Source organism: Gouania willdenowi, chromosome 19 (genome assembly GCF_900634775.1).
Source record: "Gouania willdenowi chromosome 19, fGouWil2.1, whole genome shotgun sequence".
NCBI lineage: Eukaryota > Metazoa > Chordata > Actinopteri > Blenniiformes > Gobiesocidae > Gouania > Gouania willdenowi.
In genome coordinates this window covers 625693-649378 of record NC_041062.1, presented here as the reverse complement: position 1 = coordinate 649378, position 23686 = coordinate 625693, and the positions used below count along the sequence as shown (strand labels likewise).

At 37.6% G+C, this 23686-nt stretch overlaps 2 protein-coding genes across 6 annotated transcripts in view; one reads left to right on the top strand and one right to left on the bottom strand.

Annotated features, from left to right (window-relative positions):
- Nucleotides 1-16321, bottom strand: part of pald1a (phosphatase domain containing paladin 1a) — a 53203-nt gene extending 36882 nt beyond the window's left edge. Inside the window, exons 1-10 of one of the 5 annotated variants that reach the window (XM_028475347.1) lie at nt 16126-16321; nt 8561-8678; nt 5974-6165; nt 5702-5804; nt 3345-3524; nt 2845-3009; nt 2593-2753; nt 1688-1763; nt 196-344; nt 32-122 (exon numbers count right to left, since the gene is read on the bottom strand). In XM_028475347.1, coding sequence (XP_028331148.1) covers nt 32-122; nt 196-344; nt 1688-1763; nt 2593-2753; nt 2845-3009; nt 3345-3524; nt 5702-5804; nt 5974-6152 — 1104 coding nt within the window. In that variant the 5' untranslated portion in view covers nt 6153-6165; nt 8561-8678; nt 16126-16321. Of the gene's footprint in view, nt 1-31; nt 123-195; nt 345-1687; nt 1764-2592; nt 2754-2844; nt 3010-3344; nt 3525-5701; nt 5805-5973; nt 6166-7655; nt 7767-8560; nt 8679-12314; nt 12605-16125 lie in introns of those variants that run through there. The other 4 variants (XM_028475346.1, XM_028475345.1, XM_028475344.1 and 1 more) reach the window with 4 other exon arrangements.
- Nucleotides 16322-17957: 1636 nt separating this feature from the next.
- Nucleotides 17958-23686, top strand: ndr2 (nodal-related 2). Its single transcript, XM_028476816.1, has 3 exons — nt 17958-18231; nt 21243-21997; nt 23534-23686. Exons 1-3 carry the CDS (start codon nt 17958-17960, stop codon nt 23684-23686), a joined length of 1182 nt encoding a protein of 393 aa, XP_028332617.1.

Below are 23686 nucleotides of genomic sequence, written 5' to 3'. Positions count from 1 at the left end.
AATCTGTCATGATGCGTATGGGCAGCGTTACCTCGTCCATGATCTGCCGTCCATTAGGCAGTCTGTTGATCAGAGACTGAATGACCTTGAAAAGCGGTCGTAGCTCAGAGGAATCTTTTCCTCTGAAAACAAACCCAATAATTCCCACAGTTTGAGGCACTTCTAATGAATGTTTCTATGATTCCGCACTCTTACTGTGGTTGTGAACTTCCTTGCAGGTGATTCATTACGAGTGTGCCCAGGATCATTGCGATATTGGTGCGACCGACTCCAACCTGGCAACTGAAAAGCAGGGCGGGCAGCTTCCTGGGTGGGTTCTTGCCCAGGGACAGGCTGGGGCTCTCCTGAACAAGGCAAAGATCAATAAACAGACACATTGGAAGCAAATAAACTAATCAACACTGTCACTAAAATAATCACTAATGTAGTTTAAAGATTTAAAAGGCACTTGCTGTGCATGATTTTTCAACATTTATAAAAAGTAAACTATGATTTGAACAGGATTTTGCTTTTAGGCTTATTTGTGTGACATTATGTGTAAAAAACTAAAAGTTATGGATTTTTATGACAAAAGAAAAGAAAACAGAGTCAAAAAGTCTCTAATCCCTCCAATGTTTTACAGAAAATACCCTTTAAACCACTGGGGAATGAAAAGGCTGCTGCGAGCCAATCCATAAAAGGGCAAAAGAAAAAATAAATACAAAGAAAAACACCAACTGCACGTCCTGTGTGAGAGAAAGACGCAACGGAAACCAGAACAGCAGATGTCTACAGAACTACAGTTAAAATCATACCCCAATTTAATGAGTGATTGTACAAACCAAATGATATGTTAAAATACCCGACTACCACAAAGAGAAAGATATTTCAGTCATTAATAACTTTAATAGTGCTTTAAAATTTCTTTGTCTTTAACTCACTGACTGCCAAAGATGTCTAAAGACGGCAATAGTGTTTTTCGGCTGGGGTTGCTAGGAGACAGTGCGACAAAGCTCTCCTGTGAATATCGAGCTTGTACCATGATGTAGTGACCAGCTCGTGACCTGTAGGTGGCAGCAGAGCACTTTTGGATGAGAGATCACCCGTGATGGGCAGAGGTAGAGGAAGAAGAAAAAAGTTTACAAGACAGAAAATGGCGCTACGAGAGTAGATGCTGAAGTTTCCACCACCTCACACTCGACCAGAGCATGTGTGGAACTAAGTGGACTATTGAGAGTGTGGTGATGGTGAGAGAAAACAATCAAAAAAACGGGGCAAGAGCTGACACTCGGCATGTCCGGGAGGAGGAGGAAGTTGTGTGTGCAGACTGACGGGGGGAGAGACTTGGAGGAACGCCAAAATACAGTAAGAAATCCATTCAACTCTGACCCAGATAACAAAATAATAATAATGATGACATCAAAAGCCTGGCCTCTGTTGTTTTGTAGTTTTATAGAAGGAAACTAATGTTGAGGTGTCACTAAAGCAAAAAGCCTTTTTTCTCAGAAACTGGTGATTTGTGTGAAACTTGGCTCTATTCAACTGCTGATTATTGAAGAATGAAACAAGCTATAAACAAAAAAATGTCTTAGTACAACATATTCTGTGGGTCTTGAAAGATCAGTGAAAATCATCTGAAACACCTGGCAATGAAAATGGCTGGCAGTGAATGAGTTAATTAGTGAAGAGCCTTTTCACACAAACTCACCCTTATTATGTTTACAAATGCATCAAAATCTTCCTCCAATGGCGCCCCCTCCATTGGCAGCGGTAACCTGTAGTACCTGTAATACGACAGAGGGTCACTGATTAGATTTATGTTGTGTCAATAATACTTTTATGTCGGCCACGCCGCACATAAACATTCATCAGTCAAGCTCCACAACATGGCGTTGACTAAACACAAATATAATGACAGTCCACAGGAGATTAGAATCATGAAATCAACTCAAGCATATGTGGAACAAAGCAGTGGTTCTCAAACTTGTTTTATTTCTGAATCCAAGTACCCCCTTCATCCAAATTTCATTTTGTAAATAATCATTTCCCTCCTGATGTGGAACCAAAACTGATCCTTGTATTTTCAGTTCATGTTCTATCATCATTTTGTGTGTTTTTTCTTTCATTTTGTGTATTTTGTTCTTGTTTTTGTGTTGTTGGTATTATTTAAATTATTCTATCACATATTGTGTATTTTTGGTGTCGTTTGGTTCTTATGTAATTTTTTTGTATGTTGTAGTAATCATGTTTGTTTTTCTCTCATATAGTGTTGTTGTTTTGTTTGTTGCTGGTAATAGTATTTTTATCTCAGGGTGTGTGTTTTTAGTGTCATTGTGTGTATGTTGTTGTTGTTTGTTAATTGTTTTTATTATTCAGTATATTTTGTATCTTGTTTTGTGTGATTTTGTTGTCGTTTTGTGAGTTGCTGGCAATATTTAGTATCATTAGAATTTTTAACTGAAAATAAACATTATAAAACCCCATATTTTTATTCATTTTGTTTGTTAAAAAAGCATCAAGTGCAAAACATTGAACTTTGTAGCACAGAAGCATTCAGCAATGATAATCTGTAGCCAGCAACCACAGAAAAGATAAAGGATCAAAGTGAACCACCTGTAGGCCGGCAGCGTGAACACGGGCCTCTTGTAGACTTCCTCAGTCACGTGAATGTCCTCCTCGCTGCACAGGGAAACCTTCTGTGGCTCGTCTTTAAAGAACTCAATGTCGTTGTACACGTAGAAGACGTTTTCATTGAGTGTAGCAAAGTCGTGGAGCTAAAAGAGATGTTTTCATTTAGCTCATTTATGATTGAATATCTATCAGTTTTATCACGTGAAAGATGCAAGCAAACATTAAAGCTGTCACCTCCTTACGAATGGTGAGCTCTAGGTTGTCGGCCGTCTCCTCCTTTTCCAGATTATGAAGGTTCTCGTGGAGGTTTTCCTTCCTCCGTGGAGTGTATGGCACAAAGTCGTCATCTATGTGTAGGAAAACCACCGGCTCCTCTCTCAGGCAGAAGAAAATGATCTCCTATGTACAAATGCACAGCAGGATTGTTACTAATTCATTAGATTTTATAAGAAATTCATCTTTGTCACACTGTGTGTATTTCTTTCAAATTAAATTCAAATTAGAGTCAGTTTTTAACTGCATTTTTCACTGTTTGCTCCGTTAAGGATTCAGCCACAGCCTCCAATTGACTGCTCAAATATTTACTAACGACATGGAGAGAACAAGTCCAGACTCACACAGACACCAACACCAGGAAGTCAAAAATCTAGCCGTGAAGCCATGAACCCTCATTGTTAAACTGAGCAGCAAAGTTCAGCCTGGATGCTCGAGAAGAAAAAGGAAGTGGTTCTGACCTCTTGTCCTTGTTGTTGGATCCTCTGCAGAACCCGTTTGAAGCCGTTCATGCTCGGTTGTCCCATCCCATAAAGAGGGAAGGATCCCTTCACTTGGCGGAAGTTGGGCGCCCCGAACGGGCTCGTGGTTTTCAAAACATCTGCCTTGCTGTACACATCCTGGACCATGAAGTACTCGCCCTGAAAGGAAGAAAAATCTCTTATTTATTAACAATAATTGCCTTTTCCTTCTACATACATCCTGTTGTAGACAATAATTAACTTTCATGTCGGTATAAAGAGGGCTTTGCACTGGCTGACGTTACGGTGTCTTAATGTTGTAATCGCATAATTGATCATTAATTACAATTACGACGTAATAATAATTGTAATCGTATTTGAAAAAATCTGTTGCTGTTCATTTGTGATTCAGTTCAGATATTTGTCAAGGAAATTCTATTAAAACTGGTACAAAAACCAAGGCATGAAAATAGAATTTGTTTTGTAGATAAGGCGATAGTAAGGGATAAAAATAGAAAGGTTTTGGAATTTTTATTTTTGTAAGGCATAAATGTTTTAATTTTTTTTTCTGCGATAAGGCTATAATAACAACTTAAACACTAAGTTCTTGTTTAATTTTGAGCTGAAAATGGGGTGAAAATCTAGTAAGGCATAAAAAATGTAAAAAACACCCACATTTTTGGAGGCAAAGCAAAAACAAAAATGTTTAATTAGAATTTTTTTCTGAGATAAGGCTGTCAAAGCATAAACATGTTTTATGGGGTTATTTATTTCAGGGTCAGTAATTGAACTTTAGTACTTGAGAACTTAAAAATTGTAATTGAATTTCAGGGGAAAAATAATAATTGGAATTGGAAAAAATGCCGGTCACCGTAATCATAATTGAGTTGTAAATAAACATGTGTATTTGAAGACGTAATTGTAATTGAAAAATGGAATTGACCCCAACCCTGCATCTGACAGACCCAGGTTAAAATCTCGGATGCAAAAGTGTAAAAACGTGACCCTGGGGTCAGGGATAAACTGAAACAAAGTTTTACATGTTGATATTAAATCATATAAATACCACTATAGTACAAAACATGATTTCAGCCTCATTTCAGAGGAAAAAACTGTGTAAACACTGTTATGATCCACCTCGAGTCTTATTTGAAGGTTTCATTTAGAAAGTATGAGATGATGACGTAAAGGCTTATTTGAACCCTAGATAGGCAGGTTTTCAAACCAACTCGACTGGGGTTGAAAGTGGGCGTGTCGGTTTGAAATTGTGACGTGTCAGACTGCAGGTCACCACAGAATCCACTAATGTCCATTTTTGTTCTTTAAAACTGACAAATGCAGTTATTGGAGTTTCAAATGCCTTACAGTGCTAACATTTCAGTGGAACTATATTATAAAGTAAATCTAATCAGACCGTGCCAGATAAAGCGCCATTAATTTTTCCTCAAGGGATCATTTGTTCCAATAAACCCTCAGAAATAAACAATGCAATCATCACCGTTTGATTCTAAGAGCTATAATAAATAAATCAAAACAGATTAATAACCATTTCTTTTCTGTTTGCAACAATTGTTCCTGGACACTTTTTTAAAAACAAGTTAAAGCTCTGCTGTTTTGTCTCTGGTCACCAGTGACCCTGAGAACACGCGCTTTGTAACGCCAATAAAACACAAACACTAAAGCACACAGAGCTTAACTGCTGATAAGGTTCACAGCACGTATGACGTCAGACTCGACAAATGAGCTTTACTAGGTTTTTACAGCCGTGGTCTCTAAATGTGGAGCTAAATCACTGCACACTGCATTTCATTGGCTATAAAAATTATAGCATAGGTATGATAGAAATGAGAGAAAATTAAATATTCATTCATTATGTCCTGTCAAAATGATTTTAATTTCAATTTCTTCAACAAAAGAATTCAATCTTATTTCATTCTTTTTGTAAATGTCTTTTCTTTATAGTTTTTTGATGGACTTTAAGGGGTACTTTCATGGGTTCCCAGTCCTTACTCATGTAAAAGTGGGCGAGTGTATTTAGTCAAAACAATGACTTGCAATCCAGGAGCATGTTGTGGCTGGTTTGTTGCGTGAAACTGCTGACCTAATTCTGACATGTAAACAGAAGCTTTGGTTAACGCTGTTTGCCTGAACGACCCCAGCAGAGGTGACGGAGCAGATCAAAGCCTTGATAGGGGGGTGACAACTTTCCTGCTTCAATGGCAGCCTCTGATCATAAAAAAGCGCATGACAATGTTTTAGCGCCACTCTGCAACTCGGACATGCAACTGTGAAAAAGGGGGCAGACATGACGACAGGTGAAATGACTCCACAGCTGGGATGTCTGTTGCCATCCATACCTGCACCAGGTAGTGCTCAGGCATGGCGTCTGATATCCGACCGACTTTGTAGTTGGTTTTGAGGATGTCATCGTGGATCTGGAATTCTTGTCTACAGTTATACCTGCATAGAGGACAGACGAGACAGGTGAATTCAATTATCAGTTGTTATTTGCTCAGCCTGCAGTCACCACAGAGATGATAACAGGGGATAAACAGAACGGCTGGGGGGGGGATGGTGGCATCTAGAGTAGAGCCCAGTTGTGAGAACGCCGGTCGGAGGAGGGACTTACGTGATGACAACAGGTGCGACTTTGTTGGTGATAATGGACTTGGCCCTGTTGTTGTGGATGTTGACCGTCTGGAAGGGGCTCATGCTAAGAGACTGCCTGCTGTCGGCCATCCCGTTGCCATGGACACTCTCAAGCGGCGACGCTACAGAAACAGGGGCGGCGCTGGCAGTCGTACCCATGCTCCACAAGCGGCTGTGAAGGATTCAGAAGCAAGAATAAACATTCACAGAGGGTTCAACGTACAGTAGTGAGATGTCATGAGCCCATGCTACACTAATATCATCATTTATTAAGGAAACAACATTCATTCATGTTTTCATGACCACAATACAAAATGTGTTTTATATATAATTTACTGTAAAAACGCTGATTTATGTGAATCTACCCAACTTTTTAAAAAGCTAGTGTCTTCTTCAGGTTTAAACATCTTCTGCTTTTATTCAATTTTAAATATCTTACTTAGTAAGATAATTAAAACACAACTAAATAATGTAAATACATCTGTTATCCAATGATCTATAGAAATGATTTAAAAATATCTAAAATCTTGTACAAAAGGCTGTGTATGTGTCAGTGTCAATGAATTGCTTTTATAATTTATCATTTCATTCCTTCAAATGTACCATGTGAGCAATAAGCAATAAGAGAATTTGTGAATATTTCAGCCAAGTCATTCAAATTTTATCTTCAAACAGCTCCTTTAAATTTTGGTTGGATATTATTTTGTCAACAATTTCCCCTAAAGTAGTTTTTCAGTCCCTGCCAGCAGAATGATTACATTTGAGTATTTCTTACTTTATCTTTTTTTTCTCTATTGTTTATTTTTTCCTGAAAATTATTTTCCATTCAATTTATTGGTTTTCCTGGTAAAAATCACGGAATGACTCCAACTTGTTATATTTTGTCCTGTGTTTTTTATGTGTGTATATAATTATATTCATCAACCAACTTTCAGACTAATTAAAATCCCTTTTTAAATAATATTGATAATATTATCGTTATTTGATTTGATCAGTTGATAGAACTACCTTTTCCACTGCAATCAGAGAAGAGGAAACTACTCAAGATAGATGACTCTATACCTTTTAGATGTAAAAATACTCAGTGCATGTCTTCAATAAAAGAAGAACACAGCAATAAAAAAAGTGTTTCATTAGTGAGAAAAGAATCAGAAGAATCATCAAAAATCAGGTTTTAATGGCACTGCTCAGACCTAAGCAGCAGAAGTTCAAAGGACCACTGTATCTCCAATTTTGAAGTAAGTGCTGTCTCATTAATGTGTGCACAGAGGCTGAAAGGACGAAGGGCTTTGTGAGTCATAACTGCTCTCGTCTTTGTTGCATGAGGAGGTGAGTGGGTGGGTCAACCTTTCTGATTCAGCAGTGAGTCTTTTCTCATCAGCACTAAGACACTGAGTGGTTTTTATCTTCACTATCTAAGCACAACGGCAGTTTCAGAACTAAATATAGAAATTAAATGTGCTTTAAAGGAATTACAAACATTAGGAATAACAAAAAGCATTACTTCACATGGAAATTCACGAAAAACAAGAACTGCAAGACTACAGTCCAAATCTATTTGAGTCCTTACTCCACAGTCCTCACTATAATTTATGGCTTACCACAAAAAGTGCAAAACCTGTCACAGTGTAAAAATCCAAGTGAAATAATCTCAACTCTTACACATGAGACGAGGAGCAATCAGAAGTTCCAGAACCCTTTCTTTGCTGCTTGTGTTCCGCCATAGTCCAATGGAGTGTGAGAACTTGGCATCACATTCAAAAAGAAATCTTCTATTGAATCCTGTCGCCCCACACCCCCCGACACCCATACGTCAGTGGGTAACACCCCTAACTGGAGCCCTTGGCAATAGAGGGAAAAAAAAAAAAAACAGAAGCTCAACTTTTAACAGCATAGTGTCCGTCCTTCTCGTCTGTCTGATGCTGGGGAGCAAAGTGACGGCAGAGACTAAGGTCTCCACAGAGGGGATCGGAGGAAGTAGTCGTACATCTGGAAACCAGATGGCTGAAGTTCAGCTGCCGCTCACAAGGACACGCTACACACATGGGACTAGAACTCAAGCAGAGGAGACACTGGAATGATAACTCAATCAGACAATAACTAAATCTATTCCAAATGGTTCTTGGTTTTCATCTTTAAATGTCAAGTGTGATTTCTTTGAGATTCTGACACTGCTCAACATATTGGCCTTGCACTAAAATCCCAAAATATAATCTGGTAAAGCAGGATCTTGTAATCATAATGGTGAACAGTAATTGCAGTGCAAAGTCCTTCTCTAGTGGTCAAACCGAGGACATTTAAGCAGTAGGTTTCTCACTGGGCAACGGCAATCATGCATGACCATATGCGTAGTCTTTCCTGGCTTCATGGAAGGCAATAAAACTTTGACTGGCAACAGATTATATTATTATCCTGGGATCCACTTTAGTATTTCCAACATCCAAACCACGACTGTGGCCTTTGTTAAACATCTCGGTGTTAAATATAGAAACCAAAATCTCAATGCTTCCTTTTCACAGCCCTCCATAGGACACGTGACACATTAAAACCGCAGCTTCCTCTCTTACCTTCACCATGGCACACGCTGACTTTGATGCGGAAGTTGGTGCTGTTGTACACAACAACATATTTCAACATGGGGAGGTTTGATGCAGCGGGCACTGGGTAGGCGGCTGGGGCGGAGGCCTGAGTAGAAATAGCCCTCATCAATAAACATCCTCCTGTGGAACCATTCAAAGTAACTACACACAGAGGTTGTTTGTCTCACATGTCAACTAGAGTCACGCTCTCTCTCTATTGAGGCCAATAAAACAACAATATGAACCTACATTCTCCTCGACAATAAAGGAAATGAGTTAATAACTGATAAAATATCAAAACAGGTGATTTTGTACATGATGCTGGCAGACAGGCATGGTCAGAAAACCACTACAGAAACTAGAGCCTCCGTCCAAACGAAATGAGGCCAACCATTCAGGGCTGCCACATTTAAATTCAGCCGGTGTCCCATCCTTGCTGTAGCGGCATCTTCAGACAAAAGGGTCTGAGAGCAGACAGGAAGGAGGTCGCAGCTGCAGGATGCATCTGTTGCTGACCCCCAGGAAGGACGTAGAGCCCTCCTCTACACAAAATGTACAGGCCTTTAAGGAAGATGGGTAGAACGTGGGAGAACTGGGGAAAACCATGTAGAATGCGATCCTCAGGTTGGCTGGTCTCTGCAGTTATTTTGACCCAGCTGACAATGCAAAGCAAAATAGAACGATTTAAACTACACAACAACACCATCTACTTTTGCAACATATATAAAAATCTATCTAGTCTTGAAATCTAATGGCGCTTCCACTGGCGTTGTCGGCTCTACTCTCTTTTTGCACGTTTCCACTGGGGAAAAGTTCCACCTCCGTGGTACCTGGTGCTGCTTTTTTTTTACTACCTCCTTTGTTGAGATTCCAAAAAAAAGCAGCCCTGCTCTGAAAATGTGACGTAGGCTCAAAGCAAACACTGATTGAATCTGAGAATCATCACAGCATAGAGTCATCAACTCACGCACAGAGAGGAGGTATTTGGCCACCATTGTAACCATTCATAACTGTGCAATATATTAATCTTCATTGTTCTCACTGTTTATTTATCGTCTTAGTGCCTCCTCTTCTTTTTAATTTCATTGTACCTTGTGTATGATGACAATCAAAGCATTCTATTCCATTCTATTGATTTTTGTTGGCAATCTTGTGAGGACGGCAGCAAAAAAGTTCAATCCGTGGAGTCTAGCAGTGTCGCGTATCAGGTTGGTGCTCAATGTAAATGTTGCAGAAAAACAGCATCAGGTCCTGAAAACGAAGCGTACGGAGCCGTGTAGAGCAGATACCGTTATTAGGCCATAAAGTAATGTTACAAATGTTCAAAACAAAAAAAAAAAATACTAGTCGACCATGACAGTTCAATAGAGCCATATTATAACTCCCTAACACAGGAAGTATGAGAACATCCTGAAAGTTGTACTTCCTCCATGCAGCTGCACATACATTTCCCTCTCTGGGTATTAAAGGTGTTTCATAGGACATTACAAGTTCCTGAGCTAAAAATTCATTGGGAAATGAGCTCAAGGTTGACAACCTCATTGTGAAGTTGTGTCAACTTACTGCTCGGAAACAATAAGTCCGTAGTGTAAAGAAGTCGAGCTGTTTATTGTAAGGAGGTAATTTTCAAAGCTGATCAAAGTAAAGATTTGACACCACATAGAACGTCCATCCAAGCTGCAACACTGAGGAGACAAAATAATGTCACACCGTTGAAAAATGCAACAGTGTGACATTAAAAGTTCATTGTGAAGCTAAAGCTGTATATGCTCTTGCAGCTTAACATTAGAGAGTTAGCATGCAATTCTATTTCAAAACCTTGCCTGTAATTTGCTTCATTTTTGGATTGTAATTTCATTCCAAGTATTTTCAACACCACTTAAATGTGTTTTTTGTTTTTCATTCAAAGCCAGGCAGTCACTGACCACAATATTCTGTTAACATGGTTTGGCCTTCACTGCATTTTTAAATTCAGCACAAACTTCAAAATCCTGCCTTTGCAGATTTTATTCCAGCGTGTAAAGCCATTCACAATGTTATGCTGCGTTCACACTAAACGCATTCCGGGCGTCGAAATCGTGCCTGACGCCCGTAGTTGGACACTTGTACACATTTAATCAGCACGCTTGTCACCAGCGTTTGGAAGGGAGCGCATCGAGGGGAGGGGCTTCTCTGTTGCCGGTGGTGTTCATACAATGGATGATATTGTGGCGATCAGTTACGTTCATAATTCACCCAGTGACTGTGAAGTGATGGAACATTGTGTTGAGAAGGTGTGTTTCCGGTCGTGACTCAGTGTGTGCACTGTGATGTTAGAGAAGTGTAGTGAATGGAGAATAAAGTTCCTTGCTGAACACTCCGTCTCCGACTCCCATTGATCGGCTCAACATTATCAAGTTTCTGGATTCACCAGAGCCGCGCTCGGACGAGAGTCGCTTTCAGCACTACTTCCGTTTCTCCCGTGCCCAGTTTGACGACCTGCTGAGGTACTTGTAGTTGGTGTCCTACCAGGACATCAACTACAAGTACCTGTCCATCAGTCTCCGCCTCCGGATAGTGTTTTTTTTCCCCGTCATTATTCTGAATACGTCACAGTTGTGGAACGCTCCCAACTCCAGTGTCAGCAGCGTTGGAGGCGCCGGACGCACGTCAAAAACTTGAAAACTCAAAACGTACTAACATCACTGCTGGCGTTAGAGCTGGGCGATACTGTATATTGAGATTCAAGACATAAAGTTTTTTATTTTGGGTATATTAAAAATTACAATATCGCCAATAACCAATACATATATTTTTACAGCTTATTTTGTTTTAAAATACAAATTTTAAGAGTCGCTGCTTTCTCCACGTCTCAGAACAGCATAAAAAGGACAGTTAGATGGACTGATGAGTGTGTTCTAACCCTAAAAAAGCCCTAGTTTTTAGAGTTTAAAGAAAAAACAAACAAATGGGAAATGTTGATCTAAGATGCAAAATCTGATCTCATCTTAACTGACATAAAAAAATTAATAATAATATTTCTAGGTTTCATTTACTCAGTTGTAAAGAACGCCTCAAGGTTATAAGCTATAAATATGCAGCATTCATTTTCATTTTATTTATTTTTGTTTTTCGAGCAGGAACAAAAAAAGTCTTTGTGTACACGAAACATAGAAAAACAATCCAAATAATAGATATGATTCATGTACACTTATAATAGTAATAACATGTCTGCTCAAAAAGGAGTGGAACTTATTTAATCCCACACCCATTTCTTCATCATACAAGTTTTATCATATTGTTTCTGTCTATTTGGACTTAAATACACATTAAGTACTCAATAAAATAGGAAAAAACTAACTAATAATCAGTAACTTAACATATACAAGAATACAAAGCAAAATACCAACAATTGTAATAAATTAAATTCGCATTTAAAGACAACACTAGTCATAGATGTAATCGGCCTATTAGTTACATTAAGCCCCGCCCCCATCCACACTGTACTGTGACTAGATCATATGTTTATGAAATGATTCAAACTCTGAATACTTGGGCATTGCTTTTGTTGTGAATCCAGATCGTTCCATAATTTCAGCCCACATTACAGACGGACAAAAACTCTTCCTGGTGTTTCCAATATTAGGTATTATAACGTTTCTTATACCACAAGTGTCCTCTTTAAAAATGAAAAATCTTTGTACGTTGACTGGTAGAGATTTTTTCAAACGCTTTAAATAAATAAAAAAATGAAAGACAATACCTGACATTGGACTGTTTAGTCTACCATCCAAACGGGTGACCTGCCTCACTTAGATGTCCTTGCTTGGCGAGCAGATCAAACTAGTCCCAGTATCACATCATTATGGTGTCCTCATGAAACCAGTCAATGATGGTGCCCTTCAGAGAGGCCTGGATCCAGACTGCAGAGCTACGACTTAAGGCATGCTCCGTCTCACTTTTTCTGGCACACTTAGTATTCCTCCGCCTGCGTGCGAGGTGCGAGGCTGATTGCACATGCCAACATTTGTGTGTATGTATGTGTGTTGAGTGTGCTTGGGTAGTGAGAAGACGTGTGAAGAGGAAGTGGAGGCGGACCGAGAGAGGCTTACTCATCTTCCAGCTCGCCATCCAATCGCTGGTGACACATTATCTTCCACACATCATCACATGTCAGACCATTTAGCAATTTCGTCTAGCACAGGGGTTCCCAAACTTTTCACAGTCCCGTACCCCTTCAGACTTTAAGCCTAAAGCCATGCACCCCCTACTCCTGCACACTTAAAAACATAATAATGTAATGTCATATACAGGGAAAATTGTCCCTGAATTTTACCCATCCTGTTAAAGGATTGTATATATTTCATATTTGCAAATCCTGAAGAAAATGCAAGTGAGGACGCAGGTGCTGGCCCACGTCATTGAACACTGCATTAGCATTAGCCTCGTGTTAGCATTACCTTTGCATTAGTCTATCATTAGATTTAGCTAGCATTAGTTAACATTACCATTTAGCATTAACATTATATTAATATTAGCATTACCTAGCATAAGCTTAACATTGACATTAGCCTAGCATTAACATTAGCATAAACCTAGCATTAATCTAATGTTAGCATTAACTAGCATTATGTAACATTAGCATAGCATTAACATTATTTGCGCACCCCACTTTGAGAACCTAGGTTCTAGCACATAAAACAACTTCACTTAAGGGAACATACTCAATATTTTAATTAATAGTTTGCACCTTTTTATTTATTTGCATTCAAATAATTAAAAATATATATATATATATATATATTTGTTTGTGCAAATGTAAACATACTTGATTTTAGTGTTTGAAGGATTTTATTTGTTTTAAAAAAATATTTTAAATTGTTTTGTAACAAAAAATAAACAACTTTTTGGTTGACGAATAATCGTGATTTCAATTATTACTAACATAATAGTAATCCCTAACTTCACTTAATTAATGTGCAAATATCATCAAATATCATCAGCAGCAGCAACACTAATAAACGCTCAGTGACGTGATGCTGTAGTGCTGCAGAAGGACTGAGCGTAACAAAGCAGTGCACACAGACAATACTGCGTAAACCTAATTCTCGATGATGCTGTAATTAGTCCATTCATTAGCTGTTAACAAATGCCTTGTGGAGGGCAAACATGCTCACAGCTGGGCAAATACTTTAGATTTAAGCTCGAGGTTCAGCTGCAAGAAGTCAATTATATCTTCAGACAGTGAACGGAGGACTTAAGGGAAAGAAAATAGCCTCGAGAGATGAAACAAGACTTAATTAGATAAATTAACAAATCCCAGTGCACACGTACAGCTAAAGACACTCCAGCCACCAACCATGAGAACCTTTATAAAGGCTGTATTTAATCATCTTCACAATCCCAGTAAATATTAGACTTTTTCTAAATTTTATGATTATCATGAAAGTAGTTTTTGCTTGTCTGTGACCACACCTGTTCCTTCCTTCCTGCTGCAGCAAAAACCTCTAGAGTTCTAGTAACATTGTATATGAAACAAAACTAGCTAACCTCCAAAACCAATTCATAAAAGAGTTAAAACAATAGTCATGCATGCAAATATGATTGAAAGTCCTAAAAAAAACAATGTTAGATAATGAATTTGCAGAAAATGAAAGCATAGATTATAACATGTCCTCCCCAAAAACCGTATTATAATCACTTCCTGTTGTAAAAAAACAAAAAAAACACATGCATGTTAATTTTAGTTCTAATTTGATGATAGAGAAAAAAATTTGATAAATCAAGATTTTGTTTAACTTTTTTTTTTTATAGCCAGCCGCAAAGAGAGTCAATAAAAACAACATAAATATGAAATTAAACATCCACAATATGTGCATTAAACATAAAGGAGTGCACACGTAATTATAACTAAGATAAATAAATGGATACAAATGCTTCTCTTTATATTTCTAGTGTTACTAAAGGGTCGATTAAAGCACACAGTTATAGAAGAAGGATGTTAAGAGTCAAAAGCATAGTGTGATATCATTATTATTATTATCATATTAATATAACATATTATTACCAGGACTGGGGCCTACATTGACAGTGACAGGAAAAAATAAAAGTAAACAATGGCAAAAGGAAGAATGCAACTTTTTTATATTTAAACACTAATAGAATTTGATTTAAACCACAGCAATAAAGATAAAGTAGATGTAATGAGGATACGTCTAATATTTGCTGCTGTGCAGGGTCTAAATATGACACCTGGTGGAAACATCTTTGCATTGCACTCAGAGATACACTGAAAAACCTCAACTAATATGGAAACAATAACTGTTTATTATTATTATGACCCTTTAGTTCATGCACTAGAACGTTAACATGACTCTTTAGCCTAATGTTTATGACACAGCGCTACATGTTTTTTCTACTGTGGATAATGGGATTTATTTATTATCAAGATAACTAGAAGATAATAGACTTTATTCACTAAGAAGCTCATCTATTCTTCTTCTGATTAATTAGGAAAGTATTAGTTTGATTGAACTGTCTGTTGACATGAGTTTCTGTGAGATACTGGATGAGCCAAATCAAACACATCAAAGGCCAATGTTTTTATACTGCATTTTTTTTTAATTTAGATTAATACCTAAGACACTCAAAGTATAGAATACAATCATTTAAGATTGTTTAGTGTGTGGTGTTTTAATTTGAATAATCAGTCAGATATGGACAGTTTTTATCAAAGTGTTTGATCTAAGGGTCACATGATCAACATTCATTTCAGCATTAGAATAATGAGCAATCTGAGCATTAATACAGGATAGAACAAAGAGTTTCTGTAGTTCTTTTGAGAATTTTTCCAGTAAAATATAAGCTTTATGGGGTCATTTTTATGTCTTTCTGATGTTGTTTGTTAGTACTGTGAGTCTTTTTTGGTGTTTTCCTTGTCTTTTTGTGCACTTTTGTCATTTTTTGGTAATTTTGTGTGTTTTTGGAGTTGTTTCTGTTTTTCTCTCTTGTCTTTTACTATATTTTCCTGCAATGTTGTAATTCTTTAACGTACTCTTGCTTTTGTTTTATGTATTTTTCTGTCATTTTGTATGTCTACTTCTGGGGCTGCATGAAAATAGACCAAGAGCCTCATGTTGTCTATGTCTGCAGTATGTTTTATTTTATTTTTTTAATCATATATTATTAGACATTTCAGGGGACCCCATTTGAAATCCAGGTGACCCCACATGGCGTCACGACCCCTAGGTTGAAAACCTCTACATCACTTTATTGTGTTGTTAAATTGTGCAGGAGTAGGGGGTACATGGCCTTGGGTGAAATGTCTGAAGGGGTACAGGACTGTAGAAAGTTAGGGAACCCGTGCTTTAGGCCCCATCAGACCGCATGGAGGTGCGGGGGTTCCGAACACATGCTCCATCAAACACCAAGAAACCCACAACCACCGCCCTTAAATACATATACTGTATATAAATATACATGTAAACACGGAGCTAGTTCAGTGTTCACATGCAGAACAAACCCACCGGTTTCAGCCTGAATAGGTTTGAGTCCCAAACTTTAAAGCTACTCACCATTTCAACACACGGTGGTGAAAAGACGTCAAAACCCGAACTAAACGTTGTGTTTTAGGCTCAACTCAAGCGACGTGAAGACGAGGGTCAAGATACGACTCGGAAGGCTTTGGTTCGTGGGTTTTGGAGGAATGAGAAATATTAATATTTGTGTTCCTTCTCTGGAAATTTACGAGGAGAAAACTGCATGCAGAAGGATGGGGTGCGCATGCGCAGACTGCGGCCATTCATGACGGTTTTTCTCACACATTCATTAAAAAAAAAACACAAAAAAATCAATAACATTCCGAGTACGTTCATATTGATTGAACTAGTAGGCTAAAGTAGCTTTTTTATTTTATTTTTTGGATTATTGTGAAATTAATTTAAAAACTAAATTTACAATACAAAAAATAAACCCAGTAATAATTAATTATAATTATTGTATTTAATAATAGTCCCTTTATAAGGTTTGTAGTCATTGTTCCTTTTACTGGGTTTTCTTTGATCATTTCATTTTCATACACTGTTTTAATTATGGTGATGATAATTTAGTTATTGTGTTTTTATGGTTATCGCAACAAAAGTTTGAACATTTTCATTGTACAAAAAAATATGACAGAAGGTTTTTAATAAGAATAACATTTACTAAATAAACATTTATAATTGATATTTAGTATTAATGAATTGTTATTTGGTATTCATGCACAAACCAGGTTTTAATTCAGGTTGTTATTTTTTGTGTTTATTAATCTTGGTTAAATTGAAACTTAACTTTCTAGCCTGAATAAGTGTCAAATAAATAACATTATTATTGTAAATGGTCGAAACACAATGAATAAGGGGCATATGTCAACCAAAAGAATAAATAAATGCGATATTAGGGAAATAATTTAGATAAATCCTGCATACAACATTTCTTTTATGTATCAACTAAATCTTTGGGGGAAAAATCGCCTGTATTTTATTTTATTTTATCCTTTATTTGTTAATGATGTATAAAATCTTAATTTGCACATATTGTTTTTCTGTTGCACTGAATGGGATCTATTTATTTTTTTGTATAATGACAATGAAGGATTGTGACATTGGTTTGGTTAAGTAGTGTTTAAATTCCGAGTTTAATGTACATTACATACTGTATACACGTGACTTTTTTGAACATACTTCCATATATACATAATACTGTACATAAACTCAAAAAGGAGTGGGAGGAAGTAAACATAATAGTTCTCACACCTGTAAGTGTCATAAGTTCATATCAGTGGTAACAGATAAACAGTTTACATGCAATAAACATACATATGCATAAACACATAATTATATAAACACATATAAATGTACAAAAATAAGTTACCAATGATGGAAAGTATTTTAGTAGGTCACAATCTATGGTCAAGGTCTGTAACAGTTTTTATTTTTATATTCCTGTCATTGTTCATCCAGATACATCCTTTACCTTTATAGTCTATATACATTTTTAATCACTATTGTTACAGTAATGTCCTGATTGATCTCCTATACAGTTCATTTTTAGATAATAGTCTACACTGTGGGAAAGCTTAGCAAATTAGTGTTGCAAGTGTTTTGTTGCAGAAATAATTAGTTGAAGGATGGAGAGTCAAAGCTGCAACATGCATGTAAACATGGACCCAGGGGCCTCATTACCAACTCAATGGATGATGAGCTGTCAGGTAACACGTCAGGAGGACGCACGTCAATGTCCTTTAATGTTCTAGCTACTTGTTAAACATGAAAAAAGGGGGAGTGGGTGGAGGAGGAGGGGGGTTAGGTATATAACAAGCCCCCTAATTCTCCCAGGAGAAGAACTAGTCATCCAGCAGTAGTGAACCATGCGTCCCCTGGGAGCTCTGCATGCGTCCCTACTGGTGCTGCTGGCCCAGGGGTTGATTAACCAGCACCATAACCATAACCAGGCCATGGATGGAGCATCGATCACAGCTCTGCAGGGCTTCACTCTAACTACTCTATCTACTGGACACCACCTGCCCACCTACATGATGCACCTGTACAGGAACTTCCAGGCCAACTTTTCCACGTCTGGAGACGCGATGGAGACGGTGACGGTGAGGCACGCGGACACCGTGAAGAGCATGATGGCAAAAAGTAAGATGTGATATCACAGCAATGTATGTATGAGAATGTGAGGCAGTATTTGGAGATATTTGCTCCATCTGTGGATAATAGACGCGCCTCAGAAACCTTCAATCCACATCTACGTCACGTGTGGGATCAGCGTGTGAAAGCCTCGGTTCGCGGTCTTAATTCTCAAAGTAAACCTCTTTTTCCTAAATGGCTGATGTTGATTAGATACATCGCTAGACGTCACACCCCCACTTGTACAAATGTCTTGTTAAGTCAAATCAACACATTTCTCTTAGTTCTTCTTCTTCACACTTGGCCTGATTAGATTAGAGCTGCATGAGGATTTAATGGTGGCCCCAGCAGTGGCCCCAGCAGTGGCCCCTGCTGCTCAATCCAATTTCACATCATCCCGAGGTGTGACACATTCTCCTCATGCTGTTTGAACGAGGATATGCAGAAGCCAGAGGTGTGTTTGTTCTATCATTAGTTTCGGGTTGGGTGCTTGAGTTGAGTGGATTAAGAGTCACATTCAATACATGCACACTCATGCTTTTTCATCTAACTTTAATCTTCTGCTTTTATTTTGAAAACACACCTGTGCATTGACTCACAATGGGTCCAGTTACAGGAGTGGGCGTGGTCCAGGTGATCAAAATAAAGCACAAATCATGGGTTTTACCTGAATCTGATAAATTATATTTAATCAAACCACCATAAATCTGGTAATAATTTCATATTGTATTTAGCAGTGATGCTCAAATATCCATGTCTATAATTTATTAATGCCTCAGTTTCATTGTTAAACAGTTTGTAGGCCTATTTACTATTTTCATGTTCTTTGTTTATTCATATCAAAGTATAGTGTTAATTTTGTTGTACACCTTTGACTAAAATACAACTTAGTCTCAGTAAAAAATGTAGTCATCAGGACTATTTTAATATAGTCTAGTTCTAAATAACATTAATGATGAATATTCTTTCCAAAAAAAATATCTGATTGGATTTTGTCCACATGTGAACAGAACAGTAGTGGAGTTTTGTTAGTTGACCAAAATATCTATATATTTTTAATATAGTTTGTTAAATTAGTCATAATCTAGTTATTAAAAAACACAAATGGAGGGTTTTACCTTTCACAATAGGTGATAAATAATCAAACCAACATGAATCTGATAATAATTGTATCATAGCATTTAGCTCAACTTTCCATGTCTATAATTTATTAATGCCTTAGTTTTATTGTTGAATGGTTTTTAGGCCTAATTACTATTTTTATTTTCTCTGTTTATTTATTTTAAAGCAGTGTTAATTTTAAAAGCAAATTTGGATTTAGTTTTAGTCGTAGACCTTTGACTAAAATGCAACTTAGTTTTACTCAACAATGTAGTCATCCGGACTATACCAATATAGCCTAGTTTTAGTCACTAAATAACATTAAGATTTTAGTCGACTAAATCTGTTACAGATCTATATTTGACTAAAATATGAAGCATAACAATTTGTGTATTTTTTAAAAGCTCAAATTATAATTTATCAACCTACTATGGTATTAAAGCTTGTCCCGCCTTCCACGTAACAAAACTGTTTTTGATTTAATATAACATAGTTCTGATTAGATTTCTTCTCATTGTAGTTAAGTTTTTATCAATGGACGGAAATATCAATTTATTTTTATATTTGTTTCGTTCACATGTATTTATTTATTTTTTAATTTGTCATAATATCGTTATTTTTTAAAAAGAGTCGACAAAAACTATTACCAATTTTACTTCAAAATAAAAGAGATGGTCAAAGAACTAATGCTGTAAAAAGTAGAAACCAACTGTAACTTGATGCAGTGTTAAAAGCGTTCATGTTTACACATTACACACAGTAGAAAAGACATATTTCATTATCAATACTAGGGTTTAAGATATGTCTACTTTTAAATGAGTTGATAAACCATGAAATCTCTCCTGATTTTGCTGAGTCATGAAACATTTCTCTCCGCAGATGCTCTTTAGGTGCTAGAAGCTGTTTTTGTAATTGATTTAATCTGACTGTTGAATGTCAGATCTGAGTCAATCAGATCAAGAGATTCTTCTCAAGTTAAAGTTGTTCTTATAAGGAATTCGTTAACATTGTTACGTTAGAATTACTCAGTAATTATTTTTCTGACATTAGAGAACAAAACAGTTTAAACTTATGATCAAACCAAGCAATGTATGCGTTGTGTACATTGCAATGATAAAATAACTTCTATTACACTATTCCCTACAAATACCTGATGATGCCATAGATATTATCATTTTAATTCTTTAAATCAGTGGTTTTTTTGGCTCTAGTCCCTCTTTCTCTTATTTCTAAATAACAACAACATTTTGCTCAGAAAAACTATTTAAAAACATCTATAGATCATAATGATGGAATAAATGAGTGATAACAGACATTCAAAAGAATCTAATTTTGTAAATAAGTGGAAATAAACAGTAAACAGTAAACAGTGACCCCATTTTGATATCAAGAATTTCTGGCGACCCCAAATTAACAAAATTCTAGAATTACTTTTTGATGATTTTCAGCTCAGATTTTTATTCTTTACTGCATTTTAGTTGATCTAGATTTATATTTCACAAAGTGAAAGTATAGAAAAACATTTGTTTAACATTGTGCTTTGTTTTCATTTAAAAAAAAAAAAAAAAGAAGATTTTCAAAATTTCCAAAACTTATTTTAATTTCTCTGAAATTTCAGGAGACCCAATTTAAACTCCAGGTGACCCCATATGGGGTCCTGACCCAAAGGTTGAAAAACACTGATTTAGAGTCTCCAGAATGAATTGATCTCTATAGTTTTTATCATTTAGACTTACACGTTATTTGTTAATTGTCCACTCTCTGTAGTGCCAGGGGTACACGTACCCCCATTTGAGAATCACTGCTTTAAATGATGAGCCACATTGCTGTAGTAACACCAATCCTTACAATATTGAAGTTCTGTTATGATGCTCAAGGTGTACTGCACTTATGCGATTCCTCTGTTGTTATTATTTCAGGTCTGACTTACAGAAACACACGCTGGGTGGTGACCTTTGACCTCCACACTCTGCTGACTGATGAGCGGATCCAAGCGGCCGAGCTGAGAGTCAAGTTTCCTCCCATAACGAGCGCCTCCAACATCGTTGTCGAGGTCCATCACCAACATGGCCGTGAACAGGAGCTGGTGAAGCAGCTCATCGAGTCGCCATTGGTCAACTCATCACAGAGCTGGAGAGTTTTCAACATGACGACGCCTCTCCTGAACTGGCTTCACAAAAAACTCAACAAAAGAAATCAACGCAAACGGGGGCCGAGAAGAAGGAGGAAAGGGTTAAAGAAGGAGAGAGGTTCACAATGTCCCCAGGGGCCCGTGTTTGCAGACGGCTCCGGGTTAGAACAACATGTGAACGATCGGGCCTTGCTGGTGGTGTTCTCTCACACAGGTTCAGATCAAAACTCTAGAGCTAAAGCCAGTTTGCTGCACACAGCGGAACAATCCAAGTTCTTGACCCCTGCAGAACTCAAAAAGGCCCCAAAGAGACGCAGGAGCAAACGGGGTCAGAGAGAACACAGCGCCAGGGGCCTACAGGTGGCCAAAAGAGGGCCCGAAAAAGCCTTTTGTCGGAGAGTCGACCTCCATGTGGACTTCAATCAGATCGGGTGGGGGTCCTGGATTGTATTTCCTAAAAAATATAACGCATACCGATGTGAAGGATCCTGCCCTGGTCCTCTGGGAGAGGCTGTGAATCCAACCAATCACGCTTACATGCAGGTGAGTGTTTCATCCATTCATCCATCTAGACAGCAAGGCTGTGTTCCAAATGGCACGCTAACGTACTACTCACGCTAACGTACTACTCACGCTAACGTACTACTCACGCTAACGTACTACTCATGCTAACGTACTACTCATACTAACGTAATACTCATGCTAACGTACTACTCATACTAACGTACTACTCATACTAACGTACTACTCATGCTAACGTACTACTCATGCTAACGTATTACTCATGCTAACGTGCTACTCATACTAACGTACTACTCATACTAACGTACTACTCATGCTAACGTACTACTCATATTAACGTATTACTCACGCTAACGTACTACTCACGCTAACGTAATACTCACGCGAACGTACTACTCACGCTAACGTAATACTCATGCTAACGTACTACTCACGCTAACGTAATACTCACGCTAACGTACTACTCACACTAACGTACTACTCATACTAACATATTACTCATGCTAACGTACTACTCATACTAACGTAATACTCATACTAACGTAATACTCATGCTAACGTACTACTCATACTAACGTACTACTCATGCTAACGTACTACTCACGCTAACGTACTACTCACGCTAACGTACTATTCACGCTAACGTACTACTCACGCTAACGTATTACTCATGCTAACGTACTACTCATGCTAACGTACTACTCATGCTAACGTACTACTCATACTAACGTACTACTCATACTAACGTAATACTCATGCTAACGTACTACTCACGCTAACGTAATACTCACGCTAACGTACTACTCACGCTAACGTAATACTCATGCTAACGTACTACTCACGCTAGCGTACTACTCACGCTAACGTAATACTCACGCTAACGTACTACTCACGCTAACGTAATACTCATGCTAACGTACTACTCACGCTAGCGTACTACTCACGCTAACGTACTACTCATGCTAACGTACTACTCATGCTAATGTACTACTCATGCTAACGTACTACTCATGCTAACGTACTACTCATGCTAACGTACTACTCATGCTAACGTACTACTCACGCTAACGTACTACTCACGCTAACGTACTACTCACGCTAACGTACTACTCATACTAACGTACTACTCCTGCTAACGTACTACTCATGCTAACGTACTACTCATGCTAAGTTTGACGTCAAAATGAGTATGTAGTGCGTTCACATTAGTTAGTATGAAAATATTGAGTACAAGAGAAATACCTGGATGTATTCTATATAGGGACATTGCATCTTGGGAAACTTAGAAGTATAATTCAGTGGTAACGTTCATCATCCTAATCATACTATAGTATATACTACACAGTATATACTCATTGAGTGTGTAGTACGTTAGTGTGATATTTAGAACACTGCCCAAGTCTTTAAATGTGTCATTTACAAACCCTTCACATGTTTTGGTGTCATTGTGAATATATTATAATTAGTTCAAAATCAATACATTTGACTGGATCACTGAAAAAACATCACTGTCTGTTTATGTGAAACATTGTAACGCTTTTTTTTGTTTCTTTGTAGAGTCTGTTGAAACAATTCCACCCCGACAGAGTGACGTCACCCTGCTGCGCGCCCACCAAGATGAGTCCGTTAAGCATGCTGTACTACGAGAGCAAAGAAATGCTCCTCCGACACCATGAAAACATGATCGTAGACGAGTGCGGCTGTCAGTGA